Source organism: Salvelinus fontinalis, chromosome 7 (assembly GCF_029448725.1).
Source record: "Salvelinus fontinalis isolate EN_2023a chromosome 7, ASM2944872v1, whole genome shotgun sequence".
NCBI lineage: Eukaryota > Metazoa > Chordata > Actinopteri > Salmoniformes > Salmonidae > Salvelinus > Salvelinus fontinalis.
Genome location: NC_074671.1, coordinates 58,888,126 through 58,908,298, shown reverse-complemented (window position 1 = coordinate 58,908,298; position 20,173 = coordinate 58,888,126). Strand labels below are relative to the sequence as shown.

Genomic DNA, 20,173 nt, shown 5'->3' with positions numbered 1-20,173 from the left:
TGACTACAGCTCAGCGTTCAACACCATAGTGCCCATGAAGCTCATCACTAAGCTAAGGACCCTGGGACTAAACACCTCCCTCTGCAACTGGATCCTGGACTTCCTGACGGGCCGCCCCCAGGTGGTAAGAGTAGGAAAACAACACGTCAGCCACGCTGATCCTTAACACTGGGGCCCCTCAGGGGTGTGTACTTAGTCCCCTCCTGTATTCCCTGTTCACCCACGACTGCGTGGCCAAACACGACTCCAACACCATCATTATGTTTGCTGACGACACAACAGTGGTAGGCCTGATCACCGACAACGATGAGACAGCCTATAGGGAGGAGGTCAGAGAACTGGCAATGTGGTGCCAGGACAACAACCTCTCTCTCAATGTGAGCAAGACAAAGGAACTGATTGTGGACTACAGGAAAAGGCGGGCCGAACATGCCTCGATCAACATCGACGGGGCTGTAAGGGAGTGGGTCAAGAGTTTCAAGTTCCTTGGTGTCCACATCACCAATGACAATTTACATTGACACCCCCCCCCTCCCCTTTGTACACTGCCGCTACTCGCTGTTTGTTTGTTACCTATGCATAGTCACTTCGCCACCACCTGCATGTACAGATTACCTCAACTAGCCTGTACCCCCGCACACTGACTTGGTACCGGTGCCCCCTGTATATAGCCTCCACACTGACTTGGTACCGGTGCCCCCTGTATATAGCCTCCACACTGACTCGGTACCGGTGCCCCCTGTATATAGCCTCCACACTGACTCGGTACCGGTGCCCCCTGTATATAGCCTCCACACTGACTCAGTACCGGTGCCCCCTGTATATAGCCTCCACACTGACTCGGTACCGGTGCCCTCTGTATATAACCTCGTTATTGTGTTACTTTTTATTATTCCTTTTTATTTTAGTCTACTTGGTAAATATTTTCTTCTTCTTGAACTGCACTGTTGGTTAAGGGCTTGTAAGTAAGCATTTCACGGTAAAGTCTACACTTGTTGTATTCGGCACATGTGGCAAATAAAGTTTGATTTAATTTGAGCATATGAGTGTCTGTGTGTTTCCTGTGCAGATAGTGAAGGAGGAGAAGACGTGGTCGTTGCACTCTGACAGTGCAGAGCTGGTGCAGGGCCTGCTGGTCTGGGTCAGAACACAATGGGAGAACATGTTCGGAGTCAAACTCGCCATCACCAACCTCACCCTACCAGCCTGAGGGAAAACACCCACCCTTCCAACTGTGTGTGTGCACCTGCATGAGTGTTGGTCTGTCTGTCTCTTCACTGTCAGACGTGTCCCTCAATAGGACAGTATGTTTACCTGGTTTAAAGCCAACTATGATTTCCTGATGTTTGGTCACTTTTACAAAAGCACTGATCTGTTAACGCCTCATCTGAATCCCGTCCATTTTATAACCCTGCCAGTATAGCCAGCCAGGGAGAGTGCCTTGTGGTGTTGCCAGTCCTGCTACGTTCTAATGCACCTTGAATATGTGAAAGGGGTGAGGGGGAATCATGTGTTTCTCTCAGGGGGGTGAGGACAGGATAAGGAGGGAGAAAGGGGTAAGCAAAAATGTGAGTTGGGGGTAATTGTGTGTGTGTGTTATCAAGGAAGTTAGTCCATTCCTCTGAAGCTCAGTGGACTGTAACTTCATCAGGAGTCCGGGGACTGGAGCAGTGAGTTGTGACATCACACGCTCGACACAAGGCTCTCTAGCCATCCCGTGAGGCTCCGCTCCAGACACCTCTGACGTGACACCTCTTAGTTATTTTCTTTTTAATCAGGGGCTTTTGATGTCTCTGCACTGTGATTATGTAAAGGAAAAGGGCAACTGAAGGCCAAAGTAAGGGCAACCCAAGTGAAGAGTTGCAGCCAAGGCAATGAACCGGGACAGTATCTGTGTTCTGTATTCTTGGGAAAAGTGCAGAATACGCATGATAGGGAATGTGAAAGGGAAGGGTTCTGACTGACCTGTTTTAAAGTGGGAGGTGTTAGTTGGTTTGTGGCTGTCTGTTAAAATGTGTAGTCTTATGCTAATACCTCTAATGCAGTTTAACTATATTGCGAATGTCAAGTGAATACTATTTTTGACGTAGACAGATGAAAAGATGTGTAGAAGTGGACGACAAACAGATGTGTGTCACTTAATTTATTTACCGTCAGCAAATCAATGATAAAAAACTAGCTTTTTATACTTTAAATAAAAATGCATATCTGTGGTACAATACATCCTCTTATGACACTGTATTTCCACATGTTTGTCCAACTCTTTCATTTTCACAGTGAGAAAGTTCCAATAGCTACGTTTCCCTCTGTAAGCATGTAGTTCCAGAGGGGTTTTTCATTGTTCTCACACGGTCAGCCCAACGTCAACCACAACCGCAGCAATGCACCCCCCCCCATCCCCGTCGTCACGCTAATCCTCCAGTCATCCACGTGGCCACACAACTACCAATAATCATCACTTTCTGCCCCATCAGACACACTTGCGGTTCTTCAATGAAATATTTGACAATTCCTAAGATTTTGTGTAATACAAGAACATTTCCACACCAAGTGACATTTTTCATAGGAGGAATACAAATTCTGAAAAGTTACACGAAGCTTTGAAATAGATTTATAGGCTTAACCATCACACTGATAGTCTGTCTATCCATTCCTGTCATATCAGGGCTCACAAGGAAGGAAGGAAGGAAGGAAAGAAGGACGCACTTTAAAACCCTCTAGATGTTAAATGATTTCCTTTCAGGGAGAGATTGGTCAGGACCAAATCTCCAAAGAAGAATCCGCACAACGGCTAGGAAAAACTCACTAGAAGGCAGCAACCTAGGAAGAAACCTGGAGAGTAACCATGCTCAAAGGGGACGGCAGTTCTCTTCTGGCTGGGCTGAGTGGAGAGTTAAGAGTACATGTGGCCATTCATTCCAGAAGTTCAAATATTCATACATCACCAGCAGGGTCATTATAATAACCATGGTGGCTATAGATCAGGGTCATATAATAGCCATGGTGGCTATAGATCACCAGCAGGGTCATTATAATAACCATGGTGGCTATAGATCACCAGCAGGGTCATATAATAACCATGGTGGCTATAGATCACCAGCAGGGTCGTATAATAACCATGGTGGCTATAGATCACCAGCAGGGTCATTATAATAACCATGGTGGCTATATATCACCAGCAGGGTCATATAATAACCATGGTGGCTATAGATCACCAGCAGGGTCATAATAATAACCATGGTGGCTATAGATCACCAGCAGGGTCATATAATAACCATGGTGGCTATAGATCACCAGCAGGGTTATATAATAACCATGGTGACTATAGATCACCAGCAGGGTCATATAATAACCATGGTGGCTATAGATCACCAGCAGGGTCATATAATAACCATGGTGGCTATAGATCACCAGCAGGGTCATATAATAACCATGGTGGCTATAGATCACCAGCAGGGTCATTATAATAACCATGGTGGCTATATATCACCAGCAGGGTCATATAATAACCATGGTGGCTATAGATCACCAGCAGGGTCATATAATAACCATGGTGGCTATAGATCACCAGCAGGGTCAAATAATAACCATGGTGGCTATAGATCACCAGCAGGGTCATTATAATAACCATGGTGGCTATATATCACCAGCAGGGTCATATAATAACCATGGTGGCTATAGATCACCAGCAGGGTCATTATAATAACCATGGTGGCTATAGATCACCAGCAGGGTCATTATAATAACCATGGTGGCAATAGGTCACCAGCAGGGTCATTATAATAACCATGGTGGCTATAGATCACCAGCAGGGTCATATAATAACCATGGTGGCTATAGATCACCAGCAGGGTCATTATAAAAACCATGGTGGCTATAGATCACCAGCTGGGTCATTATAATAACCATGGTGGCTATATATCATCAGCAGGGTCATATAATAACCATGGTGGCTATAGATCACCAGCAGGGTCATATAATAACCATGGTGGCTATAGATCACCAGCAGGGTCATTATAATAACCATGGTGACTATAGATCACCAGCAGGGTCATATAATAACCATGGTGGCTATAGAGAGGGCAACAGTTCAACAACACGGGAGTCAATGTCAGTTGACTTTTCATGACCAGGTGTTCTGAGATGAGAGAGTGGCCGGTGAATCAGGTCATGGGTCAACAGCAGCAGTCAGGACCGCAGAACAAACTGGATCAGTACGACCAGGTGGACGGGACAGGAACAGCCAGGAGTCGTCAGGCCAGGTAGTCTTGAGGCATGGTCCTAGGACTCAGGTCGTCCAGGACAGGAGACAGAGAGATGGAGGAGAATTAGAGAATGGAATGCTACCAAACACATGGAAACTTATGAGCCTGTCCTATAGCAGCCTCACACCAGCCTCCTCTGATAGAGAGAGCATGCCTAAGAACACACAGCACATCAGATAAGGCAAGACAGACTGACAGACTAGTCCCCTGGCACATAGGCTATTGCAGCATAGATCCTGGGGACTGAGACAGGGAGGGGATCGCAAGACACTGTGACCCCGTCCAATGTTACACCTGGACGGGGCCAATCAGGTAGGATATAACCCCACCCACTTTGCCAAAGCACAGCTCCCACACCCCTGAACACACCGATTCAATGTTTTCAAGTAGTTCTTGTTTGCTCAGTTAGTAGAGTATGGTGCTTGCAATGCCAGGGTTGTGGGTTCAATTCCCATGGGGGACCAGTACGGGGGAAAAAAGTATGAAAACAGATGCACTTGGTACTATAAGTCAGTCTGAACAAGTGTCTGCTAAATGCCTAAAATGTGAAATAAAACATCTGCGATGCACATAACTCTACTAATCAACCCACCACATGGCTAATGAAGAACTTTTATTTGATGTCCTACTTCCCCCCCAGTGGTTCCAAATGGTAGGGAACACAGCACCAGATAAGTAAAACATCAGGGTGATCTACCTGGCAGGCACATATGTCAAAATGTTAAGACTTCATTTGTACGGATCAACAGTTGCCCAAAGGAGACACTAATTCAACTGACTGCCTGAAAGACCCAGAGGTGATAGACTGACATTCACATGGAGATGAAGATGTGGGGACATTTTCTCTGCTTGCGTGAGAAGGATTGGGATAGTAGTGTTAAATATCACAACATACACACTTCCTGCAAAATTCTTGGGGCCCTTGACACAACTCTGGCAATGCTACTCAAGCGTTGCCCACCCCTGGGAGAAGACAGCAGTGTCCCAGTCCTGCTGTCACTGCCATGCAGGGAGGGGGCTTTCTCCTGTTTGTTTTTCCAGAGTTAAGACCAACAGTTCCTTATTGAACACTGTGAATGACACCAGAGAGAGTCAACATACCACCTGTTAGTAGTAAATACACCCCCCCTCACGAAAAAAATATTGCAGTTAGAGTGCAATATAACTGCAGTATGCTGCAAATACTGCATTCAAAATTACTTTTTTTTCTGCAGTAATTGTGCAATGTAACTGCAGTTATTCTGCAATTACTGTGTCTAAAATATCACAGTCGACTGCAGTTACTGCACTTTTACTGCAGTTTCAAAACTGCAATCATTTTTTGGAAGGGCTTTGTTGATGGCAGCGAGCCCTTCCTGGCTGTGAAGATGGGATGGGACTCTGTTCAGGAAACGTGTTAAAGACCCACTGGGCAAAAACTGGTTGTATCAACGTTATTTCCACCTAGCAAAAAATAAATCTAAATGAAAACCGATTGGATTTGCAAAAAGTAATCAGCGCAAGGGAATTTCGTTCTAAGCTATAACTTAAATCTAATAACACGGTGACATGCTTTGTTGATTTCATGTGGAATTCACATTAGTTGACAACTCAACCAAATGTAAATCAAAACTAAACATTGAACTGAGGTCTTTACCCAGTGCCCTTAAGAAAAAAGATTGCAGTCAGAATGCAGTTTAACTGCAGTTAAAGTGCAGTCTAACTGCAGTATGCTGCAAATACTGCGTCCAAAATATCACTTTTTTTACTACAGTAATATTGCAGTGTAACTGCAGCTACAGTGCAGTATAACTGCAGTTATTCTGCAATTACTCCGTCCAAAATAGCTCAGTCGACTGCAGTTACTGCACTTTTACTGCAGTTTTGAAACTGCAATATTTTCTTGTAAGGGTGGGGAGGGTGTTTTTAAGAGATTCAGTAGGAGTGGATTATGCTTTTGATTATTACACCTATGGCATAATAAACCAGCTGTAGTAAACAACATTTGCGGACCTGTTTTGTCTTGCATGACGCCCACATGTTTGACGTAGGTACTCTGTATTGTTCCAATAAACTCTAGCAGCACTTACCCTATTAAATCTGTCTCCTGTTATTTCAAACAATGTTTTTGTTTCATTGGCAATTAAGCCTGTGATAGATGGGTTCCGGGTTTGTGGATGTTACAGTGGGACCGGTCTATTACCATACCATATATGGCAAACATCGGATGTTGGCACCACTATGCAAGCTGTTATGTGAATTTAAAGGTTTTAACAGTGGAGGAATGTGTACACACAGCCCATTTTAATTGTGAGAACATGTGCGCGGAGACCAGCCAAAATACCAAGCTTGAGTTCAAGCAACAGGTGCTTCGACTCAAGATTGGTATTTTCTATTCTACTTTTATCAAACTCACTTGGAAGGTATGCTTTTGGGTTTAAGATGCTGTAGACGTTGAATCACTGGCATCTTGCTATGTATGACACACGATACACAATCTTATCAATCAGTGGAGGCTGCTCAGGGGAGGACGGCTCATAATGTCTGGAACGGAGCATATGGAATAGCATCAAACACATGGAAACCATGTATTTGATACCATTCCACTTACTCCGCTCCAGACATTACCATGAGCCGTCCTCCTCAATGAAGGTGCCACCAACCTCCTGTGCTATCAATAAGGATATTGTTAATTTACCACACAAGTGACAGAAATGCATATTCCATTTCCCCAGTAGACTTACATATTAGACATAGCTACATAACTAGAGTGGACATAGGCACACAGCTGGGCTGATGTGGAATCCCACAGCCATTCTCTCACAGTGTTGAGCTGAGGGTTGATCTGGTTCTGGTCCAGCTCTACAACTGTGTGATAGGGACAGCAGGGAGCATGTTGTTATAGCATACTCTTTCTCCCTATCTACACAACCAACAAGACAGGGAGCAGCTGGAGCAGAATCTACCTCACACATAAGGAGTGCTCACATTTTGGGTGTTCTTTAAATGGTCTCTCTACACCCCCCATATATATTTCTCATATTTAATTTCCCTGATGAAGTAGCCTACATTGTGACATGTGGATAACTACCTCAATATAACTACCTCATAAAGTTAAAGGAGATCCTTAGCTACCCCTGCCTATTGTGTTTTTTGATTGTAGAGATATAAAAGGCTATTGGTTTCATAAATCTCCGACTTTCTTTGTTTAAGTAATCTGAGAATAGCAATAAAATGATACAACGAAAATTGTGATAACTTAATTACAGTATACAGCAAACAGTATCTAGTCAGCTAGTATATCTCACGTTTCAGATAAGGGCCTCCTAAACGGGGCAGGGTTACGTGGAGGTATGGTAGGAGGAGAAAAGGGATTTCGGGACGCTTCTTTTGTCCTGCATGAATGTGCTTGGGGCCCCGAAATGGATGCAGGGGTCACATGGTACCACAAATCACCGAATGGGTTAAAAAAGAGGGGGTTGTAGTTTATGAAAGAGCCGCGGATGAGAAAGAACAGTTGTTGATAATTTGGAGAGGCTACGAGGGGAATTAAGGCTGAACACAAGAAGGACAGTTTTGAGCCTTAAAGGTGAGTTTTTGCGAGGAGACCCATAATCCTTTGAGACGTTTTTTACCAGGTTCACAAACGCTCAATGTAACTTTACTCGCAGTTTAATTTACTAGTGTCAATTTATTCCTTCCACAAGTTGTTGCCTATCAATCCTTGCTCAAACTTTAACGATACTTTTTTTGTCCCCTAAATTACCATCGTTGTGTGCGCGCAGTCAGCAAAGCTACAATCGTGTGATCTTTAGCTTTTCTTGGGCAATTTGACTCAAGGCGCTTAGGTTTGCTACTTTTGTATTCATTTAATCTAAATTCAGAATGTACAATTAAATGGTTGTTCGGAATCAAGTTGTTTCCTAATCTTGTTAGCTGAGTGCATCAACAACTGTTACGGGCCAATGTTTGGATTTTTCCATCACACTTTTTTTTTTTTAACCAAACGTCTTCCAGCCATGATGTCAAACTTTGTTTAAGCCTTCATTATCTTGATCATCTTAATCTTAAAATCAGCTATTTTTATCAATCAAGAAATCAACCCCTCGTTAAGCAGTTAATTTTAACACGCGTGTAGCCAATTTAGTCGCTAATGAAACGCTTCATGGTGAGTGAGTTAACAAGCCTAATCTAAATTCTCCGGCTCATTGGCCTTCTACACAGTCCATTTCATGCAGTCACCGTTCTATGAGTGACATGGTGAAGTTCAATGACTGGCGTTTGTAGGTTTATTGGTTACCATGTGTGACCGACAGCATTCATGTGCCCTCGGCCTACACCATGGGCCATCTCTGTTTTTGGTTAGAGGCCAAGGAATGTTAACACGCTGTACCTTGACCGGATACCTTCACTACCAGGCCTTCTGCACTGCTCAACTCCCATCCCCCCGTCTTTACTTCACTGACTTGTAATTAACCAAATTCCTTTGCTGGCTCAGTAGCCTAGGATGAGCTTTGGTCCAGATGAGAATGAGCTACTCTGTCTTGGTCAGTTGTTGATTTTGAGAACTTGAGAAGTGTTCAGTAGGCATATTTGCCCTCACTCTCAACAGTTTTTGTGTGTTAACCTTTCAAATATGACCCACATGTAGCCTATCAGATGGCCATCTTTACTGGTCCATTTAGTCTAGTGTTCTCTTGCTGTTTGGGTTTACTTTAAATGCCAGGCCTAGGTTGTCACTGATAGGTGATTTGATTATCTGGCCCGGGTTGCCTTGGTGGAAGAAGTTTGCATTGGGTGAAAAGTGATTACATTCGTCTTGGAACCGGTTGCCACCTGGGCGTGAGCCAGGTGCCCAGCTCTGGCCACTGAAGTTGTCTCAAAACAAAGGAGACGTAGGTGAACACATGGAGTAATGAGTAGGATTCTGTTTTCGCATGCAAAAGTTATTGATTTTGATAAATGCTTTATCTGACTCCCCAATAAACTACACTGAACAAAAATATAAAGGCATGAAAAGTGTTGGTCCCATGTTTCATAAGATGCCAGAAATGTTCCATATGCACAAAAAGCTTATTTCTTTCAAATGTTCTGCACAAATGTTACATCCCTGTTAGTGAGCATTTCTTCTTTGCCAAGATAATCCATCCACCTGACAGGTGTGGCATATTGAGAAGATGATTATACGGCATGATCATTACACTGGTGCACCTTGTGCTGGGGGCAAAAGGCCACTAAAATTCAGTTTTGTCACAACACAATGCCATAGATATTTTGGGGGCGCGTGCAATTGGAATGCTGACTGCAGGAATATCTACCAGAGCTGTTGCCAGAGAATTGAATGTTAATTTCTCTACCATAGGCTGCCTCAGTTTTCGAGAATTTGGCAGTACGTCCAAACAGCTTCTCAACCGCAGACCACGTGAATGGCGTCATGTTGGCGAGCGGTTTGCTGATGTCAACATTTTGAATAAAGTGACCCATGGTGGGGTTATGGTATGGGTAGGCATAAGCTACAGACAATGAACACAATTGCATTTATTGATGGCAATTTTGAATGCAGAGTTACCGTGACGAGGTATTGAGGCCCATATGCGTCTGTGACCAACAGATGCATATCTGTATTCCCGGTCATGTGAAATCCATAGATTAGGGCCTAATTTATTTCAATTGAACGATTTCCTTATATGAACTGTAACTCCGTGAGATCTTTGAAATTGTTGCCTTTATATTTTTGTTCAGTGTAGTTTAAAAAAACAAACAGACAAACACTACTGTTCAAAAGTTTGGAGTCACTTAGAAATGTTTTTGTTTTTGAAAGAAAAGCATATTTTTGTCCATTAAAATATCAAATTGATCAGAAATATAATGTAGGCATTGTTAATGTTGTAAATCACTATTGTAGCCTGAAACGGCGGATTTAATGGAATATCTACATAGGCGTACAGAGGCCCATTATCAGCAACCATCACTCCTGTGTTCCAATGGCATGTTGTGTTAGCTGGCGTTTGTAGGTTTATTGGTTCCCATGTGACCGACAACCTAACCCTCGTACAACGCTGTGTACTACTTCCTTCACAGAACTGCGCAACTTGACACTAATGTACTTGTCCTTTTGCTCAGTTGTGCACCGGGGCCTCCCAGTCCCTCTTCTGGTTAGAGCCAGTTTGCGCGGTTCTGTGAAGGAAGTAGTACAGAGCGTTGTACGAGATCTTCAGTATCTTGGCAATTTCTCGCATGGAATAGCCTTCATTTCTCAGAACAAGAGTAGACTGATGAGTTTCAGAAGAAAGGTCTTTATTTCTGGCCATTTGAGCCTGTAATCGAACCCACAAATCCTGATGCTCCAGATACTCAACTAGTCTAAAGAAGGCCAGTTTAATTGCTTCTTTAATCAGAACAACAGTTTTCAGCTGTGCTAACATAATTGCAACGGGTTTTCTAATGATCAATTAGCCTTTTAAAATGATAATTGGAACACAGGAGTGATGGTTGCCTATAATGGGCCTCTGTACGCCTATGCAGATATTCCATAAAAAAAATCAGCTGTTTCCAGCTACAAAAGTCATTTACAACATTAACAATGCCTACATTGTATTTCTGATCAATTTGATATTTTAATGGACAAAAATATGCTTTTCTTTCAAAAACAAAAACATTTCTAAGTGACTCCAAACTTTTGAACAGTAGTGTGTATTTTATAGGAAGTATGTTTCTGAATGATGCAGCATGCATGTTTGGGTTGAACGGCGCTCCTCCCTCACCCCTTTTGCTGTTCACGTCACGGGCCATAGACCAGTGCACCGTGGTTCAGCTTAATCAAACTCACTGACTGCCCACCTGTTTACATCTCTCTTCACTTTAAGTCCTAGATGGCCTTTTTGCTGTATAGTGTACCTGTGTTTCTTTGGCCTGTTTTAATATTCTCTCCTATGTGTTGGAGGAACTTAACTAGACACATGGCTTTTGCTGGCATGAGCAGTGTAGCATGCCAGTGAGGTGTGGGCTAGGCCTCAATTGACAAAGGTGAAATGGTACGCATTGGGAAGGTTGTACCCACTGCTTTTCAAAGCCAGAAGGAAGTTCAGAAGAAAGCTGGCTGACCCACTTTCTTGCACAATGCTTAGGCTGCTGGGACCGGGTTTTTTGTTATGAAGAGCAGGTCGATTACATGGGCCATTATGTGACATTGGATGTTCTACTGATCCTGAGACGTTTTAGACAATGGCTAGATAATACCTGTCATCTTCAATGGCTGTCGTGTTCTCAAAGTACACTGTGAAATGGAGAAGAGCATCCAGTATCAGATCACTGAGGAGATTTTCACTGACCATATTCATACAGTGTCTCAGAGTAGGAGTGCTGATCTAGGTTCTGTTTAGCCTTGTTCAATATGCTGGGTTCATTGCATATCTACTAACAGGAGATCACTTGCACCCGTGTGTTAAAATAAACTTGCTTGCAACCAAAAACCCAGAAGAATTAACCAGCCGATCACTTGATCTCATGTTGTTACCGTGTCAAGAGTCTGATACCAGACAGCTGTCTACGTTCTCTACTTCTGCCCCAATGATCTAAAATTTATTGTATGAATATAGGATTTTATTTCCTACAAAACATTTCATCTTTAATGTTATAATTAGAATATTATTAAAAGTTACTTGAAACTACAATTAAACTATATCCGATTATAAACTCAATCATGATTGGCTTGATTTAGGTACATTTTAGATGTGAACAGTTCAGAGTTTTTTTTCTCCAAGTATTTCCCATACTGTACTAAGACAAGTTGTTACTTTTTCCATTTCATGTGATCTTTAAGAACAAAAACATTGTCCAGTGAAAATGTGTACGGTTAATTGCCACAGATTTGCCGCTGTAAACTAGGAAAGTCATTGATTCAGTTGTACGGAAGGATTGTCAAATAGGCCTGTTAAATCTGGCTACTGCACCCATTCTGGAAAAGCGGGCAGCTTCCCCCCCCCCCCCCCCAAAGGTCAAGTTGAGAGGACCTGGCAATGCTATGGATGGCAGACTGGTGAGGTATGCCCTCAGGTACTGGCACTAGATCAGGACTTTGTCGTGTCACCTCACCCACATATATTCTGGGATATTTGAATCCAGAGATGACTAGTGTGGGAAAGAAGGGCTAGTTATTGTTTCTTGGAACAACTAGAAAGTCAGCAAGGTAAATGGAGATCATTGATGAAGATGAGTAATGATGACTGTTGATTTTAGATGGACACTCCTAGACAGGTTCATCATGTCAAATACAGTGCGTGCTAAAAGATTTGGGACAGCGGCACATTTTCTTCTTCTGCTGCTGTACTCCAGCACTTTGGATTGGAAATGATGCAATGACTGTGAGGTTAAAGTGCAGATGTGCATTATATTTCTGTCTAACTTTCTCTCTCATCATTATTCACGATTCATTCAGGATTTTTCTGTAATCCTGGTAGCATCCACATTAAAGAAGCGCTTTAGAAACGTATCATATTTATAAAAAGTGACTCAAATGGCACAATACACTATTTACCATTCATTAATATTCGGCACAAAATATTCTGAAACAACCAAAAACAAACAGCAAATGCATCCAACACAATTCTAGAGTCACAAGCTTGATGTAGTCATTGCGTGCTATGAATGTAGGGCCAAATACTTAACTTCTTACTACTTTAATACGCATTTGTCCTACTACTTTTGCTCTCCTTAAATGGGGGGGGGGGGGGGGCTGCGCTGCTATGTACAAAAAGTACTGTGATTTCTAAGCGGTTCACCCAATAATACCCTCAAAAGTAAAGATGACATTTGCACTTTAATCTCAGTCATTGTATCATTTCATATCCAAAGTCCTGGAGTACAGAGTCAAAGCAACAAAACAATCCACTATCCCGATACTTCTGGAGCTCATTATGTACACAGTATGCCATTGAAATGTCTGTACACACTTTACTGGGGACAATTCATTTCCTTGCAGTAGCTTCTATCTTGACCTGCCTCCTCATCTATCATAATTCACTGTCCTGGTAAATACTGTGACTCTACGCGCTGACCCCCTCCAGTCCTTTGTCTTTCTATCCTGCTGCTGCTAAGCTTTCCCATCTGGTCTGCCTTGCTTCTGACCCGCACCAACCTCTCTCCCCAGTGTGAAGTCCCAGCTTGCTGTGACTTGCCGACCCCAGTCTTTAGAGGTGGTGGTGAGCAGGCTGGGGTTTGGAATGACAGGGCGCTGTAAGAATGTAGGTGTGAACCACAATCCACTATGGTACCATGTGATACAGTATGGACTGACCTGTGTTGGGTCTTTTTCAACTGTCAAGAATCTATTTTTGTTGGGCCGGTCCACCAGACAGTATACATGGTTCATTAGCACTTCAGTCTATAAAAATAACTAGCTTTTTTTTATGTGCTTCCAACTGAACCTCCTTTTTACATCAGAGCAAACAGCATATTGTGAAAGCAGAAACCACACTTGTTAAATCCTTCACAAGGAAACCTATGGCCATAGATCTGAAGCCTGGGTGTGAGACATGGCCGTTGCAACACGTTCAGCTCGTGGTACTTCTACCACAGTACTCCCACTAGGTCATACCGTTCCACCTGGCGCCTGCTCTTCTGGTTCCTATAACAATATTTAACCTGGGAGTGTGGGCGTCAACATCCAACCCTCCCTGTGCCCTCCTATTATGCACGTATGGCTCATCATTGATGAACCTTGTGGATGGAGTGGTGCCCCCTGTTGATCAAATCAAATATTGCTCAAGTGTTGTTTTTCTGGAGAGTGGGGTCAATGAGGCCATTTTTAATTGTCATGTCAGAAAGGGAATTAAAATTCCCTTTCAGGAATAGGAAGTAGCATAAGTCAGACCTTTAAAACATTTAAAAAAAAAAATCAATTCATAATTCATGTTCAGGGGTCAATAAGAACTGGTTTAGCAGCATCTGATTTTAAAGGAATATATGGATGTTTTGGTTTAACTGAAGAGCCAGGCTTGGTTGAATCGTGGTAAAGAATCAAACATTTCACGTGAATCTCCAGCAGTGCACCTTGTAGTTCACACAGTAACTAAAATATTAGAAGCGTAATACTACGTTATGATTGACTGTATTAGCACTTTGTAGTATGGATGGCTTGGTTTTATATCTGTACCTCTCCCAGGGTGACACATCCACACGTGTGTATCGCATGGTGGTTTTCTCTGATCTACAGTCTAGTGTGTCGATGGATCTGGACAGGAGTTCTAGTGTCGATATCGCCGTACAGGAGGCAGCCAGTTCCTTCTGCTGACGTCTCTTCACTTGAATGGCATAATTAGTTTTACCTTGATAGTTGGTGTGTTGACCTGAGATGTGTGTTTTAAGAAGCTTACCCTTTTGCTCCTAACACTCGTCCAACCCCCCCCCCCCCATAACTGACATGATGATCAGGATGTTCTTTCTCTGCTTGAAAATGTGAAGATGAGCCAGGAGCCCCAGAAACGGCTTTTTCAGGTAAATGCCACACTGAAAATAACATCACCTCTCCCCCCAGAGCTGAGAGGGCTCCTGGCCAGGTGTCTGCTGAGGCCTCATCATGAGCTGGAGCTTCCTGACGCGTCTCCTGGATGAGATCTCCAACCACAGCACGTTCGTGGGGAAGATCTGGCTGACTGTGCTCATCATCTTCCGCATCGTGCTGACGGCCGTGGGGGGCGAGACCATCTACTACGATGAACAGGCTAAGTTCGTCTGCAACACGCAGCAGCCCGGGTGTGAGAACGTCTGCTACGACGCCTTCGCTCCGCTCTCACACGTCCGCTTCTGGATCTTCCAGGTGAGACTGAGTCAAGCAAGCATATGTAAATGCTTTCTCAAGTTAGGGTGAAGCAACTATAAGGTGTGTGTGTGTGTGTGTGTGTAGCCATAACAGATGGGATGTATAACCTTTTGACACAAACAAACCATTAACTGCTTATGTACTCGTAAGCAATCTCTCAGGGACTGTGAATTCCCTGTCTACCATCCACTCCCTCCCTCCTCCAGGTGATCCTGATCACCACCCCTACCATCATGTACTTGGGCTTTGCCATGCACAAGATCGCCCGCATGGACGATGTTGAGTACCGGCCTCTTCATCGCGCCGGGAAGAAGAGAATGCCCATCGTGACCCGGGGGGCACAGCGGGACTACGAGGAGGCAGAGGACAACGGAGAGGAGGACCCCATGATCACTGAGGAGATTGAGGTGGAGAAGGACAAAGGGAAGGTGACAGAAGGTAGGGTGAGGCACAGCTTCTCCACACAAACTGGCTCTTTTCATTCACACTGGTTATAAACTTGTCACCAGGGAAATTACTTTTTATTTTACTTTAAAGCTGTTTATGGATCACACCCTTTTCTTTGACTTGCCCTGTGGCATGCTGTCAGTGAGTTAATTTGTCTCTGCCTCATCTCCAGGCTCTGCGAAGAAGCACGACGGTCGCCGGCGGATCGCGCGTGACGGCCTGATGAAGGTGTACGTGTGTTCGCTGATCTCGCGCATCGCCTTCGAGGTGGCCTTCCTGTTAGGCCAGTATGTCCTCTACGGCTTCCAGGTGATTCCCTTCTACGTGTGCACGCGCTCTCCCTGTCCGCATACGGTGGACTGCTTCGTCTCGCGGCCCACCGAGAAGACCATCTTCCTCCTGGTCATGTACGTGGTTTCTCTCCTCTGCACCACACTCACCCTCCTGGAGATTCTCCATCTGGGGGTCGGCGGGGTCCGCGACACCCTCCGCGGGCGCGCCAGACGCCACCCCACCCCACCTCTTCCCCCCGTGGCCCGGGGGTCCCTCTGCAGTTCCCGCCATGTACCCACCGCCCCGCCAGGGTACCACACGGTCCTGGGGAAGAAGGACCCGTCAGGCAAGCTGAAGGCAGAATTCAGAGAGCCGTTGGCGGGGGACTATGGGAGGGAGAGCCTGGGGGACGAGGCGTCCAACAGAGACCTGGAGAGGCTGAGGAAGCACCTGAAGATGGCCCAGCAGCACCTGGACCTGGCCTACCAGAACGAGGAGGGCCAGGGGTCCCCGTCACGGAGCAGCAGTCCCGAGAACAACACCACGGCTGCAGAGCAGAACAGACTCAACTTCGCTCAGGAGAAACAGGCGGCGGCCAGCGAGAAAGGTAAGGAGGTGAACGGGTCCAACTGCTGAACGGGTCAAAACAACATGACGGAAGGTTTCTAGCTTCATCAGTCCTAGAAAAAGAGCGATTGAAGAAGGCGCCATATGTAACTTTCAGACATTGTGTTTATTTGAACCTGTTCCAGATTCCTTATTCTATTTTGAATGACTGCCTTACTGTACAGAATGACATGAAACTATATAACCCCACAGTACTGTTTGTTCCCATGAAGTAGTAGAGATCCCTCCATTTCCTGTCTAACATGTTATTCCCTCAGGAGTACATGCCTGAATCCTGCTTAATGCCTGCTCGACTGCCTGCCTGCTTTCTCTTCCCAACTGGCCCTCCGCGGATGGGGAAGCACATGGGAACACAGCCAGACAGCGGAGAGACTGAAAAGTGTGGTTGTGTGAGGGATGGAGTGCCTTGCAGTATTAAGGACCAGGGACAACTGAAATGTAAAGCAGCCCATGCTTCCGTAAAGCTATAGTACAAATCTCCTTTAGCGTCTGACTCGTTCCACTTGAGAGCCTCCAAATACTTTAGTCTCAAGTTTCAGCTTGCCGAAACCCCACACCCTACTTTGGCAGTGCCTGTCGCTGAAGTACAGCCTTCTAGATGTAGTCGACACCCCGTTTATTTTTGCCCAAAGGTGTTTTTGTTTGTCTGTTTTTGTTTTCATTTGTTTCGCAGTCATTCCAGTCCAAAGTGTTCTCCGGTCAGTTTCTGTCAGGTGACTCGGTCTCATCCAGTGTAAGCTTTAATTTACCCCCCTCCTCTCTATTGACTAAGTCTACCGGTCGGTCCAATTTTAAGAGCGAGGCTCAACAAAGTCTTAAAAGCATTTACTGCACATGTTGTTATGCCAGGGCTTGTTGTTGCTGGTTACAGAGTGAACCACAGTGAACACTTGCCTGCGGGGATGTCCTTTTGCACAGACATTAAGAGGATGTTCGTGCGTCCGTGTATGTGTGTTGTATACAAGGTGGTGGGGGGTTTTCTAGAAGTGCACTTCTTTAACGAAAGCTTTTAAGTTAATCTTGGCTGTTAACTGTACTGCTGTTGTCAGAGTTTTAGTCATTAAAAGTGAATTGTTTTGACATTCCATGAGACCCCACTCATTGTTAAAGCCTTGTATATTAGTCATTCTAACAAATTGGCCAAATGTGATAAATACCTGGGAAATGCTTGAATCCTGTGATGACTAGAAATGTTCTTCCATGCTGTTTAAACTCCTGTAGTCCTCCTGTACCTGCCATTTTGCTCCTGTCCTGGTTCCTTTTGTTCATGCAAGTCGGTGAGTTGTTTTGTTGAAACATTTTTTTATGTTCGTACTGGAATTCCAAGGAGGCAAATGCACCAACATTTGCTTATGTGTCATAATGTGATGGTTTTTTGAAATGGTTGAGCTGGAAACGATCGTATTGTGTGCTGTGTTCATTTCATTTTTCCTTTCGTTTTTTAAAATTGGGTACAAAAATTACATTCTAATATTTTTTTCAATATTTGGAGTGTTTTTGTTACATTGTTTTTGTAACTGTAGAGTTTAGTTTCATAGAAATACATTAATAAATATATTTGAACCAAATGACTTTGCAATGTCTTTGTTGGGAATGATTACTTCACTGTAGACCTCTGTACTTCACTTCTAAAACACCTTAATCTGAGCCTGCATTGCCCTCTTGTGGCATGAAGGAAGAACACACTGCACACCCATTTCAGTTTCTTAAATTATTTTGATGAAAAATGCATCTTGTGTAGCTGTATCAATAAAAACATTTATTTTGCTCTAATCTTGGTGCATGACAAATACAGGCCTATCAGTTATAGGTCTAGCATAGGTGCTTTCCAAAGACCGTTGCCCTGGCCTAGATTACACCAGCATAACTATTGATCTTACTTGGAAAAACTGAGCCCATCTCAGAGGTTTTAGGCCTAGATACAGGTGCACTCCTCTGGTATGATGTTGGGCAGGGTCTCGTATTTAAAGGAGTACCCTCCGTCAGACGTAGTGGTGAACCGTAGTGACTTCATGGTCCCGGGGACCGGCGCGCAGCACTGCTTGATCCCCAGCATAGCAGTGGTGCGGTCCAAAGTCGAGCAGGTGCCATGACAGTAGTAGAAGTTGAGAACCTTCGGGTGAACGATCCAGTTGTCCCAGCCCAGCTCCTGGAACGAGATGTTGATCATCTCGCGCTGACAGTCGCTGTACTCTGGCTTCTGCTGCGATGGCCGCATCAGGAGGTCGATGGCCGATGGGAACCAGGGAATGGTGGCGGCCGCTCGTCGTGGGGAGCGGTCTGGGCCGTGAGGTCGGGTGTGCAGGTGGAGGAATGGCATTTTGTCGGCTTCGTTTGCATGGCATTCGCAGGCGGGGCAGCGCACCTGGAGTACGAAGGGGCCTTGGGTCAGGGCGGTAAGGAGGTGGTGCTCCAAGTGGTAGGTGGTCCAGCCATCAGCGGTGGTCTTGGCCGGAATCTCAGCCACCTGGAGGAGCTGCTGGTCTGACGTGAGGAGGAAGAGCGGGGTGATGTTCCTGCTGGCCCCCTCGCCGGCGTAGAACCAGAAATGGGCTGAGGTGATGGCAGACTCCTGGTTGTCTAGTGAGGATTGGAAGTAGTAGGTGAAGTGGCTGGTGGCTCTCTCCTCTGATGGGGAGTCTGAGCTATCACAGGTAGAGTCTGGAAAAACAAGGCAGACAGTGGAAATAAGACCAGGTCAATGGATGGGGAAACAAATATCCTACAGTTGATGTCTAGAAAAACATCTGACAAACTTCACTTTTGGAGTGAACTATTGAATAGAGATTGACTAAAGAGAAGGGAAAAGGAACAGGGCATCAGAGCTTGAGAAAAGGAGAAAGAGGGATATGGACTCTCACTCACCAGAGCTGGGGAAGAGGATGACCTGCTCATGGCTCTCCTGGTGATGCCTCCTGTGGTCCTGTGCCCAGGCTGCCCTCCCTACCCTGGTGGATCTCCGGTGACCTCGTCCCACCTCTGCTCTCTCTCTGCCCCCGCCAGGGGCCTGGTGGGGGGGCTCGGGGGGCTGCTCCAGCCCTAACCCATCCAGGAGGCGCTGTTTGAACCAGTCCAACACCACGTCACGAGGCAGCTCGTCCCCCTGGCAGGCCTGGGTCAGGGTCTGGGTCCACAGGAGTAGCAGGGCACAGGAGAGGACGGTAGAAGGACCACTCCGCATGGTTCAGATCTCTTCTTCAGATCTCTTCAGTCTATAGAGGAGGGTTGTGTAGCATGTAGATCGAGGTGGAAAAGTGCTTTGAGTTTGAGTAATCCAAGTAGGTCAAATATCCCTGTCTAATAATTGGTAAGGTGACCAAATGGGTCAATTGATTGTGCCAAAACTTCTAGTAGATGAGGTGAAGTAGTGTAGATCCTTCTCTGTCCTGAGCCGGTGGGCAAGTGGTGTCAATGAAGTCCTGTATTATTTGGAGGTTCCATCTCTGCCAATGCAGAGCACTGTGTCTCTCTTATCCATTGTTTTGTCATGGAATAATATTGCCTCCTACCCATGCCTATCTAGACACTGGAGAAAAAGGGAGTGAGAGAGAGCCCTATGTTATTGTTATGCAGTCATAATCCAGAGGAAAGACTTCAGAGTATGACCTTGTGGGTGATTGGAAGTTACAATGTATTTGATCACAGTCTGCGTTTCACGGTAAGGGCCGCTTCGTTCTTGTACTGTACTAGATTTGTCTGTTTTGTGAAGTGGACTGTAGCAAAACAGTATTTTTCCTTAGTGTTAAGGTTTTCTTTAATACAC

The 20,173-nt window shown here is 44.9% G+C and overlaps 3 protein-coding genes across 5 annotated transcripts in view; 2 read left to right on the top strand and 1 right to left on the bottom strand.

Annotated features, from left to right (window-relative positions):
• The window catches only part of LOC129859893 (serine/threonine-protein kinase 11-interacting protein-like), a 42,870-nt gene extending 40,649 nt beyond the window's left edge, over positions 1-2,221 (top strand). For 2 of the 3 annotated variants that reach the window (XM_055930112.1, XM_055930114.1), the window contains exon 26: positions 1,070-2,221. In XM_055930112.1, coding sequence (XP_055786087.1) covers positions 1,070-1,210 — 141 coding nt within the window. In that variant the 3' untranslated portion in view covers positions 1,211-2,221. The remainder of the gene's footprint in view (positions 1-1,069) is intronic. The other variant, XM_055930115.1, reaches the window with a different exon arrangement.
• A 5,413-nt stretch (positions 2,222-7,634) lies between these two features.
• On the top strand, positions 7,635-17,978 carry LOC129859891 (gap junction gamma-1 protein-like). Its single transcript, XM_055930110.1, has 5 exons — positions 7,635-7,833; positions 14,779-15,060; positions 15,270-15,501; positions 15,683-16,390; positions 16,668-17,978. Exons 2-5 carry the CDS (start codon positions 14,821-14,823, stop codon positions 16,679-16,681), a joined length of 1,194 nt encoding a protein of 397 aa, XP_055786085.1. The 5' UTR covers positions 7,635-7,833; positions 14,779-14,820; the 3' UTR covers positions 16,682-17,978.
• A 178-nt stretch (positions 17,979-18,156) lies between these two features.
• LOC129859892 (inhibin alpha chain-like) lies at positions 18,157-19,937 on the bottom strand. The gene is made up of 2 exons (XM_055930111.1): positions 19,276-19,937; positions 18,157-19,071 (listed from the first exon to the last, which is right to left on the bottom strand). The coding sequence occupies exons 1-2, from the start codon at positions 19,589-19,591 to the stop codon at positions 18,326-18,328; spliced, it is 1,062 nt and encodes a 353-aa protein (XP_055786086.1). The 5' UTR covers positions 19,592-19,937; the 3' UTR covers positions 18,157-18,325.
• Between the last annotated feature and the right edge of the window lie 236 nt (positions 19,938-20,173).